The sequence below is a fragment of the Saccopteryx leptura genome, chromosome 3 (genome assembly GCF_036850995.1).
Source record: "Saccopteryx leptura isolate mSacLep1 chromosome 3, mSacLep1_pri_phased_curated, whole genome shotgun sequence".
NCBI classification, from domain to species: Eukaryota; Metazoa; Chordata; class Mammalia; order Chiroptera; family Emballonuridae; genus Saccopteryx; species Saccopteryx leptura.
In genome coordinates this window covers 244,005,156-244,022,880 of record NC_089505.1, presented here as the reverse complement: position 1 = coordinate 244,022,880, position 17,725 = coordinate 244,005,156, and the positions used below count along the sequence as shown (strand labels likewise).

Sequence of the window (17,725 nt, the reverse complement as noted above, 5' to 3'; positions counted from 1 at the left end):
AGCAGACCGAGTAACCCCTTGCTCAAGCCAGTGACCTTGGGCTCAAGCAGTTGAGCCTTGCTCAAACCAAATGAGCCCACGCTCAAGCCGGTGACCTTGGGGTCTCGAACCTGGGTCCTCCGCATCCCAGTCCAACGCTCTATCCACTATGCCACCGCCTGGTCAGGCTCAAGTGTTTCTTTTTAGATGCTGCTGAAAGATTTGACTTCAGAGATATCTTGAAAATTATAAGAACCTTTGTTTCCCCAGAAAGGAATACTGAGGTGCTTAATGTCCAAACTAGTCAGTGTCTCCAAATGGCACTTATAGCCTGCTTCCCTCATGAGTAATATACTTATATATTATTCCATTTCCTTTTTCTCTATTATATAATTATTATTGTGTATGTGTGTGTACTAGGATATTATAACTGTAGGGTGTTATAAAAATTCTGTTTCAACGTTTCTTTTATACAAGGTTTTATTTTTCTGGATCTTTGGATTCTTTGACTTGAATGTTGCTCTAGTCCCACTGCCCATCCTCTTTCATCTGATGCTGTTGGCTCTGGGTCTCACTTCTTTATAGTATATACTTATATCCTGTTAGTCATTAAATAGAGTTAGATAATTTATGTGGTATACTTAATGTAACTTTACTTTTCCTGTTTTTTCAAGTATAAGATTAGTATGTTATTGGAAAACTATTAGTTTGGGTTGCAACTATACTTAGACCTTCAGTTTCAGACACTTGGTAAGAGGAAATGAAAAAAGATGTTGTGATGAACTTTTCATTTATTTATAATTTGCTAATATAGAGAACTATTAAGCTAGTTTTATTTTTTCGTAAAGTAGGCATGCTTTAATTGAAAATTCTAATTTTCAATCTAATAACAGTAGGGATGAAAGTGATAACTTTGTGCTCCAATACTATGCTAAGTTTTACTTTATATACATTAATTTGTTTAGTTCTTTTGTCAGTCCAATCAGGTCGGATTGTTGGGGATTATTATCATCCCTATTTTTATAATTGACAGTGAGTTAAGGAATTTGATTAGCAAGTAGGGGAGCTAGTATTTGAAACTAACCTTATCTATGTACTTGAGAAGCACTATGCCATAAACTGCCTCCCTGTTTGACTATTCTTCAGTGAAACCATCACCAAGATTTTGTATTATTTTGGCAAGACTGAAAATTTTGAAATCAGTTACAATAATAATGAAAATCAAAATCTGATCAATTTTAAACTTAGTGTTTTTGAAATTTTTTTATAGTACTGCTTTTATAACCTACATCAATATTTTCATATAGATAAATTATTTTTTTAAATGAAGATATATTCAGTTTATACTGATACATTGATAATAACTCTGACCACATTCCAAGTTTTATTTGTTTTAATTTGGTGAAAAATTGTATATATTTATGTACTAGCATCACCAATAATGGTTACTAATTCCCTTTTTAGCAAGGACTTGTTGGGATCTGAAAAAACTTTAGGAATGTCTTTTTTCAGCTATTACAAGAAGAAAACTATGAGTTATAAAATACATCTAGGCCTCCTCTCTAAGCCTTCCATACCCTCAGAGTAATTTATAGAGCCTTCTTGGAATTGACCAAACAAGATATGACCTGTATATGAATTTGGGAGGATTGAGAATATAACCTTAAGGAATTGGTATAACTGCTTAGTATTTACTTTCTGAAAATGAGGTGTGTATTTTAGCCAATGAATTTTAAGATTAATTTTATATTTTTAATTTTTTTATCTCTTTTTATAGGTAGGTCATTCTAATATGGACATTAATCAGTCTTTTTCATCTGTGTTGCCTCCATTTGTTCCTCATGAGCCAGCCAGAGAGTTGGAGTATCACTCTTCAGATCTCAGAATGTTAAGGGTTTCTCCTGAGATTGTGCCAAGGACTCCCAAACATTTATCAGGTGCGTAGAAAAGGAGATGTTAAGTGTGTGTATGGCTATCTTGTTAAAAATATCTGCTATGGCTAATTTTTTATTTTTTAACTCCTGCTATAATGTTAACTTTGGATTAAGTATATTTATAAATTCCCAGGTCTCTTTTATTAGATGAATCATTTGATTTTTCATTGCATTCTTCATGACATTGTTTAGAACTGAATTACATGGAGAAGTCTGAAATAGAGTGAGTTTGTTACTATATCCCTTTCTGTGCTGAAGGGAAAAGATTGAGGACAAGAGTGGATACAATTAAGTTTGTAGAGAGAAAATTGAGAACTCAGTTTTGAGGTAGAAAGCAAGATTATCTGCTCTGGGAGGTGGGGACTGGCGGAAGTGTTAGGGACTTAGAGAAGAGTGGCTTGGTGAAGGTTCAGAATTTATGTTGAAATGAGTAGGAGATGAAGTTGACTAAGGACAACCAGATTGGCAGGTAGTTCTGAGAAGTCAGCTGAGGTTAGAAATGATTTTATAATTTTGTCAGCCTGTGTAGCATCTCTCACTTTACTAAAACGCAAGAATGGAGAAGATAAATTTCAGGATTGATCCTTGGTTGAGGGATTTGAGTATGTTGGACGAATAGCAGTGGAAGGGGATCAGTGAGAAATGAGTTGTTCAGCTATTGGTTTCAGCCTGCAGAGGGAAAGAGAAGTCAGGAGAGTTGTTAGTCTGAGAGGAAATGAAGAAACAGAGGTTTATTTAAGAAGTTGAATGCATGAGGTGTATGACTTACTGAGAGAGCCAGAAGAATGGGAAATTCTGGTCAGAGTGAATTAGTACATTTAAGTGTGAGTAAGTATGAAGGATGGTAAGATCTATAGCTTGGCCCTGGGGGGATTGGATAGTAGAAGTTGAATAAAGATCACTGGGATAAAGTCAATTAAGATTTTGAGGCTAGTTTACTGGATTATTAACTGTGTTTAAGTATTTTCTGATTTTGTGCGATTTGGGGTTTAGGATAAATCTGTATCAGACCTTGAAGTCCTCAAAAAATGAATGGGGGCAACTGGTAGTTGCAAGAACATGATAGATGGAAACTGGTATTTGGATGTTTTTTATTTGAGGAAGATAGAAAATAATAGTAAGGGAATCACTGAGAGATAGTTAAATGCCAACTTCCATCTCTCCTTGTTTCCTATGTCATGGTATATGGGAGAGGGCTGCATAGTCAATAATATCGAGAGAAAAATAAAGTATTTTTTTTTAGGCCAAAAATTAGAGACTGGCCTCTGAAAATTTTGAGAAAGGTTGTTTATTAAATAGCAGATTGATTTCAGATAGCACAGAAGAAAGAAGGGTGGGAAGGAATAAATAGTGGTAGGAACCAAGGTAAGAGAACAGCAGGAATAGAATGTGGCAACAGGAGACTGGTAATACTTGCATTTAGTCTGGACCAGGGATTTCAGTGATACTCATATGTGAAATGAGTGGCCTCAAATATACCAATTTTATCAGAGGTGATTTTTTTTTTTTTTACATAGAGTCAGACAGAGGGACAGATAGGGACAGACAGACAGGAAGTGAGAGAGATGAGAAGAATCAATTCTTTGTTGAGGAACTTTAGTTCAGTGATTGCTTTCTCATATGTGCCTTGACCTGGTGGGGGGGGGGGGCTCCAGCAGAGTGAGGGGCCCTTTGCTCAAGCCAGCGACCTTGGGCTCAAGCCAAGCGACCCCACACTCAAGCTGCAACCTCAGGGTTTTGAACCTGGATCTTCTGCGTACAACAATCTATCCACTGTGCTACCACCTGGTCAGGCTATCAGAGATAATTTTTGATGTCAGAACTATCTGAGGGTCCCAGCTTACACCTGATCTCATCTTAAAGATGAAATGACTGCCAGATGATTTGAGAAGGGCATTTTATCTGAAAATGTCTTTTTGTGGCTTTCTTTTATAAGTTATAGCACCCCTTGGTAAAGAATTCTAAGGTCACAGTTCACCTTCCTCTCCCTTGCTTATATCCTTTGAAACTATCCTCAAATGTTTGGGTATTCTGTTCTGTTCTGGCTTTTTTTTCTTTATGCATTTCAGTTTGGTACATTTCTATTGACCCACCTTAAAGCTTACTGATTCATTCCTCAGCATGTGCAGCCCACTGATGAGCCCATCAAAGACACCATTCATTTCTTTTATAGTGTTGTTGATTTCTGTCATTTCCTTTTGATTCTTAGAGTTTTTATCTCTTTGCTTATATTACTCATCTGTTCTTGCATGTTGTCCACTTTTTCCTCGTTTTCCATTAGAACTCGCAGCATATTTAATCATAGTTAATTTAAATACCTGGTCTGATAATTCCAAAATCTCTGCCATATCTGAGTCAGGTACTTTTGTTTGCTTTATCTCTTCATACTGTTTTTTGCCTTTTAACATGCCTTGTAAATTTTTGTTGAGCAGTAGACATGATGTATTAAATAAAAATGCTGAGGCAGATAGGCTTTTGGTTTTAAGTTTCTTTGGGTAGAAGTTAGGCTGTACTACTGTGAGCTGTAACTATGATGTCAGACACTAAAATTTTCTCTGGTGCCTTTGTTTTTTCTCCTGTGTGTTTTTTTGTTTGTTTCCCTTAAGACTCCTTAATCAGGGTCTGAGTCTTGCTTGTATTCTTTTATCTTTAATCTCCTATTTATACAGGAGCCCTATTGAAGTAGTGTAATAATATGTGGAGGGGAGAGGTTGCATTCTAATAGCCCTGTGATTAGGTCTCAGCATTAGGTCTCAGTTTGCAAGTGCTTCTCAGCATTTTCCCCTTCCTACGGTGAAATAGGAAGGCTAGAGAGGACTGAAGTTGCATATTTCCCTTCTCCCAGGTTGTTTAATCTTTGATAAAATCAAGTTAGTTAGGTTTTGGTAATTTAGTTTCCCTTGAGGTCAGCCTGTTGTTAATAGAGACCAGAAGGCTTTTTGGCTTTTAAAATGATTACTTTTCCCCTCCCACTGCCATAAATATTAGGGCATTTTTGTCACACCATCATCCTGAGAGTCTTGTAGGTCTACTGGAAGTAAAACTGGTGAAAATGTGGGCCCCTACCCAAGGCTGGTGACAGGAGTTTTTAATCTCTAAAGTAAGTCCATGCTTAGCCTGTAGCAATTTGCAATTACAGTTTATTTTTTCCTACCAGTTCCTGGTTCCAGAGACTTCTGCTCCCCATAGCTCTGATTCTGTGTGTTTGCTTGTCTCTACAGTTTTCAGGATGGTAGTTTACCCTGTAAACTCATTCTCTGGAGGGTCTAAGAAGAGTTGTTGATTTTCATTTTGGTCAGCTCTTTTCTTGCGATATGGGAGTGATTTCTCATCTTTTACATGTTGGATAAGAAAACTTTCTTTTTAAAAAGGTGTTCATGTATAACAAAAGCAATTAAGCTGGAGTTTTGGAAGGCAAATGATTATATTTAGAATGAAAATTTGAACCATTAGCTTTTACAAAAATAGTCTTACTGGGAGATGACGTCAGAGTAATGGCGGGGTAGGAAGCAATACCGATAAATCTCCCCCAAAACTCAACAAGATCTTCAACCAGAAACAGAAAAACCTATCCTTGGAGCCTCCAGATGTTTTGCAATACACCTGAAGGTATGATCGAGTGAAAAATTGGCTAAATATATAACCAAACCCCGAAGGAAATAGGGAGTAAGAAATGCTCCGCCTTCCACACTAACCTAAACAGGGCGGCTTTCACTGGAAACTGAGAATATAGAAACTAAGGCGGGCAAAGGGGGTGAATAGATCCAGGCCGCGGCACAAACGGACAAACCAGGCTGTGGCACGGAGATCCAAGCCGAGGAAAAACTGTTCCTGTGACAACCTGGGCAATACAGCTAACACTCGCGCCAAACCCAGACAAAGAAAGACAAGCGGGGCAGCCATTTTACCCGATCTCCTGGTCGGCGTGCGCAGATAGTGGGTGAGAAATTCCTTCCAAAGCCCCGGGAGTGTGCGCCGGTGTTGTCCCACAGAGAGGCAGAGTCAGAGGCATTTGTGTGAGCCGAAAGTGGAATATCCGGGCGCCGCGCATGGGGCGGGAGCGAGAACTAATTCGAACTCTGGAACTTTTCCGTGCAGGAGGGGGTTTCACTCAGAGGGTGAGGCCGCTGGTCTGATATCCTGGTCTGCGCGTACAGATAGTCAGCGAGAGATTCCTCCAAGTGCCTCGGCAGTGCCTGCCCGTGTTATCCCACAGAGGGGCAGAGTCAGGGGCCTTTGTGTGGGCCAAAAAGTGGAATCTCGGGCCGCCCCAGCGCCCTGAGGGAGCCACGCATGGGAAGGGAGCGAGAACTAATTCCAACACTGGAACTTGTCCATGTGGGAGGGGTTTCACTCAGAGGGTGAGACTTCCGGCCTGACATCCTGGTCTGCGCGCACGGAAAGTGGGCAAGAGACTCCTCCCAGCACCTCAGGAGTGGGCGCCCGTATTATCCCACAGAGGGGCAGAATCAGGGGCCTTTGTGTGGGCCGAAAGCAGAATCTCAGGCCGCCCCAGCACCTTGAAAAAGCCGCACATGGGGACGGAGCGAGAGCCAATTCCAACGCTGGAACTTCTCAGTGCGGGCGGGGGTTTCACTCAGAGGGCGAGACTTCCGGCCTGACATCCTGGTCTGCGCGCGCAGATAGTGAGCGAGAGTTTCCTCCAAGCGCCCCGGGAGTGGGTGCCCGCCTGTGTTACCGGACAGAGTGGCAGAGCAAGAGGTCTTTGAGTGGGCGGAAGCCCCAGCTGATTATGCTAGCAGCTCTGACTGACTGAGCCTTACCCAGAGCCCTGTGCTGAGTGGGAATAGAGTGGGGAGTGGCCAGCTCTTTGAGCCTCTTACTATCCAGGCAGAGGCAGCAGCAACCCCATAGCTGGATTATCAGGCTACTTACTAATTGAGGAAGGAAAGACTAGGAGAGAGGGTCCAGGAACACGGACTCTCTCACTGTCGGAGCCTATGAATGCTAATGAGCCTCGACTGCCAACGAGACTGAAGCACAATACATGACATCGCCATAGAGACTTATCAACTGCAAACCTCTACCTGAGCGTGCCAAAGGGCCAGAACCCAGGGTACAGAGTCACCGACCAGGAAGAGGGAGAGAAAAGAAAAAGCAAGAAGATAACCTCTCAAAATCAGAATAATCCGCAGACTTTATAACCTATCCCATTTTATTATATTTGTTCGTTTGTTTCTCTTATCTTCATCCTTGATTTTTTTTTTTTCCTCCTCTAATTTGGTCGTTTAACTCTCTACCGGTCTTACTCTCTCCTCTCCTTGAACTACACTACCCATAAGTGTTACATCTCCCATTATCTTTTCTTTCCTCTTCCTTTCTCTCTATGAGGGTTGCACTCCAAAACCCTTAACTCTCTCTCTCTCTCTCTCCTCTTTTTTCTTTTTTCTTCTCTTAATGGTTCCCTCTTTTTTTCTCTCTCTCTCTCTTTCTTTTCTCCCTCCATATTAGTTTCTTCCTTTCTCCTTTACGTCTCCTCTCATTCAAACCTCAATAAAGAACAAATTATCTTATCTGGAACTCAAACTTATGTTTGTGGCATTTTGGGGGGTTTTTACTTCACCTTTTTAACTCACTAGCAGTGCTCCCATCCTTCGCTCTCCATTTTATCAAGCTCTTGATCCACTAAATACAATAGTAATTTTTTAATTTGTCCCCCCATTTTCCTGTTTCTCTCTTATTCCTCTCATCATAACTCTTAGTCAACCAACACCTAAACGCAAATCATTTTATTCTGGATCCAAATTTTTTCATTGTTTCCTTTTTGTGGTTCCATACCCCCCCTTTTTAAAATTTTATTTTATTTATTTATTTATTTATTTTTGCCCCTTTATTACTTCTTCCCAATTCAGGCCCTCCATTACAGGCATTGTTTGTTCTATTAAATACAATATAATTCACAGTTCACCACAAGATTTTCTCAAGAAAGAGGGGAAAGGAGAGGAGAGGAAAAAAGGACGGGGGGGAATAATTTCCTTTTTTTTTTTAATTTTTATTTTATTTTATTTTTCTTTATTTCATTATTAATTAAAAAAAAAAAACTTTTTTCGATTTTTTATTTTTTAACTTTATATTCTTTATTAAATCTCATTAATACTATCAACAAAACCACCCTCAGATGCCATTAAGGAAGAGAAAATCGAATATCATGGATACAAAAGAAAAAGAGGTAACACAGATAGATGAGGATAAATCTAGGGAGAAAAAATTTAATATATTGGAAATCTTGGAGCTAAATGACAGAGAATTCAAGATAGAAATCCTAAAAATACTCAGAGATATACAAGAAAACACAGAAAGGCAATTTAGGGAGCTCAGAAAACAACTCAATGAACAGAAAGAATATATGTCCAAGGAAATTGAAACTATACAAATAAATCAAACAGAGATGAAAAACTCAATTCACGAGCTGAAAAACGAGGTAACAAGCTTAGCTAATAGAACAGGCCAGATAGAAGAGAGAATTAGTGAAATAGAAGACAAGCAACTCGAGGCACAACAAAGAGAAGAAGAAAGAGATTCAAAAATTAAATAAAATGAGATAGCCCTACAAGAATTATCTGACTCCATCAGAAAGAATAACATAAGAATAATAGGTATATCAGAGGTAGAAGAGAGAGAAAATGGAATGGAGAACATACTCAAACAAATAATAGATGAGAACTTCCCAAGCCTGTGGAAAGAACTAAAGCCTCAAATTCATGAAGCAAATAGAACTCCGAGTTTTCTTAACCCCAACAAACCTACTCCAAGGCACATCATAATGAAATTGGCACAAACCAACGGCAAAGAAAAAATTCTCAAGGCAGCCAGGGAAAAGAAGAATATAACATATAAAGGAAGGCCCATTAGATTATCATCAGATTTCTCAGCAGAAACTTTACGAGCTAGAAGAGAGTGGACCCCAATATTTAAAGCCCTGAAAGAGAGGAACTTTCAGCCACGAATACTATACCCATGAAAGCTATCCTTCAAATATGAAGGAGAAATAAAAACATTCACAGATACAGAAAAGATGAGGGAATTTATCATCAGAAAATCCCCACTCCAGGAATTACTAAAGGGGGTTCTCCAATCAGACACAAAGAACAAAAAAAAAAAAACAAAGCCACAAGTAAAAGCTCCAAGAAGAACACAATAAAACCAAATTTAAACTGTGACAACAACAAAAAGAAAGGGGGGAGAGGATGGAGATTAACAGTAGCAAAGGATGATGGAGTGCAAAAGTATTCACAAAATAGTGCGCTACAATGAACAGGGTAGGAACCCTTTTCATTACTTAAAGGTAACCACCTTTGAAAAAACCACCACAGAAGCACATGAGATAAAAAAGATAGCAACAGAGGAAAGATGTATGGAATACAACCAAATAAAAACAAAAGATAGAAAAAAGAAAGAGAAGGATCAAACAAGACACAAAACTAACAGAAAGCAATGTATAAAATGGCAATAGGGAACTCACAAGTGTCAATAATTACACTAAATGTAAACGGATTAAACTCACCAATAAAAAGACACAGAGTAGCAGAATGGATTAAAAAAGAAAATCCAACTGTATGCTGCCTACAGGAAACTCATCTAAGTAACAAGGATAAAAAATTCAAAGTGAAAGGCTGGAAAACAATACTCCAAGCAAATAACATCCAAAAAAAAGCAGGCGTAGCAATACTCATATCTGATAATGCTGACTACAAGACAACAAAAGTACTCAGAGACAGAAATGGCCATTTCATAATGGCTAAGGGGACACTGAATCAAGAAGACATAACAATTTTTAATATATATGCACCAAACCAAGGAGCACCAAAATATATAAGACAGCTACTTATTGACCTTAAAACAAAAACTGACAAAAATACAAGCATACTTGGAGACCTCAATACACCGCTGATGGCTCTAGATCGGTCATCCAAACAGAGAATCAACAAAGATATAGTGGCCTTAAACAAAACACTAGAGCACCTGGATATGATAGACATCTACAGGACATTTCATCCCAAAGTGACTGAGTATACATTTTTCTCCAGTGTACATGGATCATTCTCAAGAATTGAGCATATGTTGGGCCACAAAAACAACATCAGCAAATTTAGAAAAATCGAAGTTGTACCAAGCATATTTTCTGATCATAAAGCCTTGAAACTAGAATTCAACTGCAAAAAAGAGGAAAAAAATCCCACAAAAATGTGGAAACTAAACAACATACTTTTAAAAAATGAATGGGTCATAGCGTGCGGAGTACCCGGGTTCGATTCCCGGCCAGGGCACACAGGAGAAGCGCCCATTTGCTTCTCCACCCCTCCGCCGCGCTTTCCTCTCTGTCTCTCTCTTCCCCTCCCGCAGCCAAGGCTCCATTGGAGCAAAGATGGCCCGGGCGCTGGGGATGGCTCCTTGGCCTCTGCCCCAGGCGCTAGAGTGGCTCTGGTCGCAATATGGCGACGCCCAGGATGGGCAGAGCATCGCCTCCTGGTGGGCAGAGCGCCGCCCCATGGTGGGCGTGCCGGGTGGATCCCGGTCGGGCGCATGCGGGAGTCTGTCTGACTGTCTCTCCCTGTTTCCAGCTTCAGAAAAATGAAAAAAAAAAAAAAAAAATGAATGGGTCAAAGAAGAAATAAGTGCAGAGATCAAAAGATATATACAGACTAATGAAAATGACAATACGACATATCAGAATCTATGGGATGCAGCAAAAGCAGTGATAAGAGGGAAGTTCATATCACTTCAGGCATATATGAACAAACAAGAGAGAGCCCAAGTGAACCACTTAACTTCACACCTTAAGGAACTAGAAAAAGAAGAACAAAGACAACCCAAAACCAGCCGAAGAAAGGAGATAATAAAAATCAGAGCAGAAATAAATGAAATAGAGAACAGAAAAACTATAGAAAAAATTAATAGAACATAGAGCTGGTTCTTTGAAAAGATCAACAAAATTGACAAACCCTTGGCAAGACTTACCAAGGAAAAAAGAGAAAGAACTCATATAAACAAAATCCAAAATGAAAGAGGAGAAATCACCACGGACACTGTAGATATACAAAGAATTATTGTAGAATACTATGAAAAACTTTATGCCACTAAATTCAACAATCTAGAAGAAATGGATAAATTCCTAGAACAATACAACCTTCCTAGACTGAGTCAAGAAGAAGCAGAAAGCCTAAACAGACCTATCAGTAGAGAAGAAATAGAAAAAACCATTAAAAACCTCCCCAAAAATAAAAGTCCAGGCCCTGACGGCTATACCAGCGAATTTTATCAAACATTCAAAGAAGACTTGGTTCCTGTTCTACTGAAAGTCTTCCAAAAAATTCAAGAAGAAGCAATACTTCCAAACACATTTTATGAGGCCAACATAACCCTCATACCAAAACCAGGCAAGGATGGCACAAAAAAAGAAAACTACAGACCAATATCTCTAATGAATACAGATGCTAAAATACTAAACAAAAGACTGGCAAATCGAATACAACAACATATTAAAAAAATAATACATCATGATCAAGTGAGATTCATCCCAGAATCTCAAGGATGGTTCAACATACGTAAAACGGTTAATGTAATACACCATATCAACAAAACAAAGAACAAAAACCACATGATCTTATCAATAGACGCAGAAAAGGCTTTCGATAAAATACAACACAATTTTATGTTTAAGACTCTCAACAAAATGGGTATAGAAAGAAAATATCTCAACATGATAAAGGCCATATATGATAAACCATGAGGTAACATCATATTAAATGGCACTAAACTGAAGGCTTTCCCCCTTAAATCAGGAACAAGACAGGGTTGTCCACTCTCTCCACTGTTATTTAATGTGGTACTAGAGGTTCTAGCCAGAGCAATCAGACAAGACAAAGAAATAAAAGGCATCCATATCGGAAAAGAAGAAGTAAAGGTATCACTTTTTGCAGATGATATGATCCTATACATCGAAAACCCCAAAGAATCCACAAAAAGACTACTAGAAACAATAAGCCAATACAGTAAGGTCTCAGGATACAAAATTAACATACAGAAGTCAATAGCCTTTCTATATGCCAACAATGAAACAACTGAGAACGAACTCAAAAGAATACTCCCCTTCACAATTGCAACAAAAAAAATAAAATACTTAGGAATAAACTTAACAAAGAATGTAAAGGACTTATATAATGAAAACTATAAACCATTGTTAAGAGAAATCGAGAAAGATATAATGAGATGGAAGAATATTCCTTGTTCTTGGTTAGGAAGAATAAATATAATCAAGATGGCCATATTACCCAAAGCAATATACAAATTTAATGCAATTCCCATCAAAATTCCAATGACGTTTTTTAAAGAAATAGAGCAAAAAATCATCAGATTTATATGGAACTATAAAAAACCCCGAATAGCCAAAGCAATCCTAAAGAAAAAGAATGAAGCTGGGGGCATTACAATACCTGACTTCAAACTCTATTATAGGGCCACGACAATCAAAACAGCATGGTATTGGCAGAAAAATAGACACTCAGACCAATGGAACAGAATAGAGAGTCCAGAAATAAAACCACATATATATAGTCAAATAATTTTTGATAAAGGTGCCAAGAACACACAATGGAGAAAAGAAAGCCTCTTCAATAAATGGTGCTGGGAAAACTGGAAAGCCACATGCAAAAGAATGAAACTGGACTACAGTTTGTCCCCCTGTACTAAAATTAACTCAAAATGGATCAAAGATCTAAACATAAGACTTGAAACAATAAAGTACAAAGAAGAAGACATAGGTACTAAACTCATGGACCTGGGTTTTAAAGAGCATTTTATGAATTTGACTCCAATGGCAAGAGAAGTGAAGGCAAAAATTAATGAATGGGACTACATCCGACTAAGAAGTTTTTGCTCAGCAAGAGAAACAGATAACAAAATAAACAGAAAGCCAACTAAATGGGAAATGATATTTTCAAACAACAGCTCAGATAAGGGCCTAATATCCAAAATATACAAAGAACTCATAAAACTCAACAACAAACAAACAAACAATCCAATAAAAAAATGGGAAGAGGACATGAACAGACACTTCTCCCAGGAGGAAGTAGAAATGGCCAACAGATATATGAAAAGATGCTCATCTTCTTTAGTTATTAGAGAAATGCAAATCAAAACTGCAATGAGATACCACCTCACACCTGTTAGATTAGCTATTATTAACAAGACAGGTAATAGCAAATGTTGGAGAGGCTGTGGAGAAAAAGGAACCCTCATCCACTGTTGGTGGGAATGTAAAGTAGTACAACCATTATGGAAGAAAGTATGGTGGTTCCTCAAAAAACTGAAAATAGAACTACCTTATGACCCAGCAATCCCTCTACTGGGTATATACCCCCAAAACTCAGAAACATTGATACGTAAAGACACATGCAGCCCCATGTTCATTGCAGCATTGTTCACAGTAGCTAGGGCATGGAAACAACCAAAAAGCCCGTCAATAGATGACTGGATAAAGAAGATGTGGCACATATACACTATGGAATACTACTCAGCCATAAGAAATGATGACATCGGATCATTTACAGCAAAATGGTCGGATCTTGATAACATTATATGAAGTGTAATAAGTAAATCAGAAAAAAACAGGAACTGCATTATTCCATACGTAGGTGGGCCATAAAAGTGAAACTAAGAGACATTGATAAGAGTGTGGTGGTTACGGGGGGAGGGGGGAAAGGGAGAGGGAAAGTGGGAGGGGGAGGGGCACAAAGAAAACTAGATAGAAGATGACGGAGGACAATCTGACTTTGGGTGATGCAACATAATTGAACAAGATAACCTGGAGTTGTTATCTTTGAATATATGTATCCTGATTTATTGATGTCGCTCCATTAAAAAAATAAAATTATTATTATAAAAAAAATAGTCTTACTTAGCTGTAACTCATACCATACAATTCACTCATTTACAATAAATTTTTCAATTCACTGAGTTGTACAAACATCACTACACTTTAATATTAGAACCTTTTATATTTCCTGTTAGCAGTCACTCCCCATTCTATACCTCTGGAAGCCCTAAGCAACGTTAATCCACTTTGTGTGTAAATTTGCTTATTCTGGACAGTTTTGGATAAATGAAATCATACAATATGTGATATTTTGTGACTGGCTTCTTTCACTGAGTATGTTTTTTTTTTTTTTTTTTTGTTTTTTTTTTTTTACAGGAACAGAGAGAGAGAGAGTCAGAGATAAGGAAAGATAGGGACAGACAGGAACGGAGAGAGATGAGAAGTATCAGTCATCAGTTTTTCGTTGCAACACCTTAGTTGTTCATTGATTGCTTTCTCATACATGCCTTGACCACGGGCCTTCAGCACACCGAGTAATCCCTTGTTTGAGCCAGCGACCTTGGGCTCAAGCTGGTGAGCTTTTTGCTCAAGCCAGATGAGCCCGTGCTCAAGCTGGCGACCTCGGGGTCTCGAACCTGGGTCTTCCACATCCCAGTTTGACACTCTATCCACTGTGCCACCATCTGGTCAGGCCACTGAGTATGTTTTTAAGATTTATTCACGTTATAGCATACATCAGTGCCCATTCCCTTTTATTGCCAAATTATGGTCCATTGTGTGGATATGTCACATTTTAGTTATCCATTCATCAGGTAGACATTTGGATCAGTTCCACTTTCTGGCGGTAGGAGTAATGCTGCCATGGACATTCATGTACATTTTTTTGTGTATATGTATATTTCTTTTGTTCTTGGTATATACTTAGGAGTGGAATTCCTGATTTATCGTAAGTATGTTTAAAATTTGAAGAACTGCTAAACTGTTTTCCGAAGAGTGTATACCACATTGTATTCACACCAGCATTATAAGGGTTCTAATTTCTTCACATCTTCAACAACACTTGTTATTTTCTCTTTTTATAGTAGCCATTCTGGTGGATATGAAGTGGTATCCTGTGGGTGTGATTTATATTTCCCTAATGGCTAATGGCATTGATCATCTTTTCTTGTTTTTTATTGTTGTTTGTTTGTTTGTTTGTTTGTATTTGAGAGAGGGAGGCAAAGGGAGAGTGAGATAGGAAGGGAAAGAGATGAGAAGCATCAGTTTGTAGTTGCAGCACTTTAGTTGTTCATTGATTGCTTTCTCATACGTGCCTTGACCTGGGTGGGGGGCTCCAGTTGAACCAGTGACCCGTTGCTCAGGCCAGTGACCTTGGGTTTCAAGCCAGCGACCATAGGGTCACGTCTATGGTCCCACACTGAAGCTGGTGACAACGTGCTCAAGCCAGCAACCTCAGGGTTTCCAACCTGGATCCTCAGTGTCCTAGGCCAATGCTCTATTCACTGCGTCACCACCTGGTCAGGTGCAGTTCAGTATTAAATACATTCAGGTTGTTGTTTAAATATCATTGACATCTGTTTTTCATCTTTTAAAACTGAAACTCTATACCTATTAAATGTAACTTCTATACTCCCCTACCCCCATCAACTACTATTCTACTTTTTGTCTCTATGAATTTGACTACTCTAGATAACCTCATATAAATGGAATCCTACAGTATTTGTCTTTCATAACTGGCTTATTTGGTGTAGAATAATGTTTTCAAGGACATGTTGTAGCAGGTGTCAGATTGCATTGAAACTGTAGATTAGTTTTGGGATTATTGCCATCTTAATAGTATTAAATAGTTTGATCTGTAAACATGGAATGACTTTTAACAATTTTGTAGGTTTCAGTTTACAAGTCTTGCACTTTGTTAATTCTAAATATTTTAATCTTTTTTGGTGTTATTGTAAAATGAATAACTTTTTTTTTTTTAATTTTTTTTATTTTTTTATTTATTCATTTTAGAGAGGGAGAGAGACAGAGAGAGAGAGAGAGAGAGAGAGGAGAGAGACAGGGGGGAGGAGCTGGAAGCATCAACTCCCATATGTGCCTTGACCAGGCAAGCCCAGGTTTCGAACCGGCGACCTCAGCATTTCCAGGTCGACGCTTTATCCACTGCGCCACCACAGGTCAGGCCATAACTTTTTTTTTAATGTATTGATTTTAGAGAGAAGATGGGAGAAAGAAAGTGAGTGAGAAACATTGATTTGTTGTTCTATTTATTTATACATTCATTAGTTTATTCTTATATGTACCCTGATTAGGTATTGAACCCACAGCGTTGTTGTGTCGGGGTGACACTCTACCAACTGAGCTACCTGGCCAGGATGAGTTGTTTTTTTAATTTCACTTTTGGAATATTCATTGCCAGTTTATAGAAATACAGTTGACTTTTGTATGTTAATCTCATAGGTGCAACCTTGCTTAACTACATATTCTAATAATTTTGTATAGATTGCTTATAATTTTTCTATACAAGACCACATCATTTGCACCTAGAGATAGTCTTACTTTTTTCTTTACAATATGGATACCTTTTGTATATTTCATTTCCCCAGTTGCCCTAAATAGAACTTCCAGTACAGTGTTGCATAGAAGTGGAAAAGAGCAGACATCTTTGTGTTGTCTTGGTCTTCGTGGGAAGGTATCAAGTCTTTTAACATTAAGTTTGGTTAGCCATGGGATTTTTATAGATACTCTTTATCAGGTTAAGGAAGTTCCCTCTTATTTGTAGTTTTTAGGATATATTTATCATGTAAGGGTGTAAGATTTTGTCAAATATTTTTCTGTATCTTTTATGATGACCTGATTGTTTTTGTACTTTATTCTAATCATATGCTACATCATTAATTTTCATAAGTGGAACCAACCATGCATTCTTGGCTATATAAACCACTTGGCTATGGTGTATAATCCTTTTTGTATGTTGCTAGATTCCTTTTGCTAGATTTTTTTTTGAGGAATTTTTGGTTTATAGTCATAATAGATATTGGTGTTCAGATTTCTTGTTTTTATTTTTGGCTTTTAGGCCCATGGTAATACTAATGTCTTAAGTAGAGTTAAGAAATATTCTCTCTTCTAGGTTTTGGGAGAGTTTGTAAAGGATTGGTATTAGTTTTACTAAATTCATTTATTTATCTGCTGTAAGTCTATTGAGATTTTGAATTTTTTATGAATCATTTTCATAATTTATGTCTTTCATGGACTTTGTCTATTCCAGATTGGTTATTTAATTTGTCAGCATACAGCTGTTCATGGTATTACCATATAATCCTTTTTATTTTATAAGGTTGGTAGTAATGCCCCCTCTTTCATTACTGATTTAGTAATTGGAGAGTTCTCTCTCTTTCTTTTTCTCTCTCTGTGAGTCTAACTAGGTTTTGTCAATTTTTGTTGGTCTTTTTAAAGAAATAAACTTTGGTTTTTCCACTTTTTCTAAATTTTCCCTCTACGTTTTAAATCTCTATTTCACTTATTTCCACGTTAGTCTTTATTATTTCCATGCTTTCACTTGCTTCAGTTTTAGTTTGTGCTTTGTTACTGTTTCTTAAGATGAAAGAGGTTATTGATTTGAGAGCTTTTTTTTTTACAGAGACAGAGAGTGAGTCAGAGAGAGGGATAGACAGGGACAGACAGACAGGAACGGAGAGATGAGAAGCATCAATCATTAATTTTTCATTGCGCGTTGCAACACCTTAGTTGTTCATTGATTGCTTTCTCATATGTGCCTTGTCCGCGGGCCTTCAGCAGACCGAGTAGCCCCTTGCTGGAGCCAGTGACCTTGGGCTCAAGCTGGTGGAATTTTGCTCAAACCAGATGAGCCCGCGCTCAAGCCAGCGACCTCGGGGGTCTCGAACCTGGGTCCTCCTCATCCCAGTCCGACGCTCCATCCACTGTGCCACCACCTGGTCAGGCGAGAGCTTTCTTTTTA

The 17,725-nt window shown here is 38.2% G+C and overlaps 1 protein-coding gene across 3 annotated transcripts in view; it reads left to right on the top strand.

The window, feature by feature from the left end:
* ALMS1 (ALMS1 centrosome and basal body associated protein) overlaps positions 1 to 17,725 on the top strand; it is a 236,177-nt gene that overhangs the window by 53,610 nt on the left and 164,842 nt on the right. For all 3 annotated transcript variants that reach the window (XM_066377980.1, XM_066377981.1, XM_066377979.1), the window contains one exon: positions 1,757 to 1,916. In XM_066377980.1, coding sequence (XP_066234077.1) covers positions 1,757 to 1,916 — 160 coding nt within the window. The remainder of the gene's footprint in view (positions 1 to 1,756; positions 1,917 to 17,725) is intronic.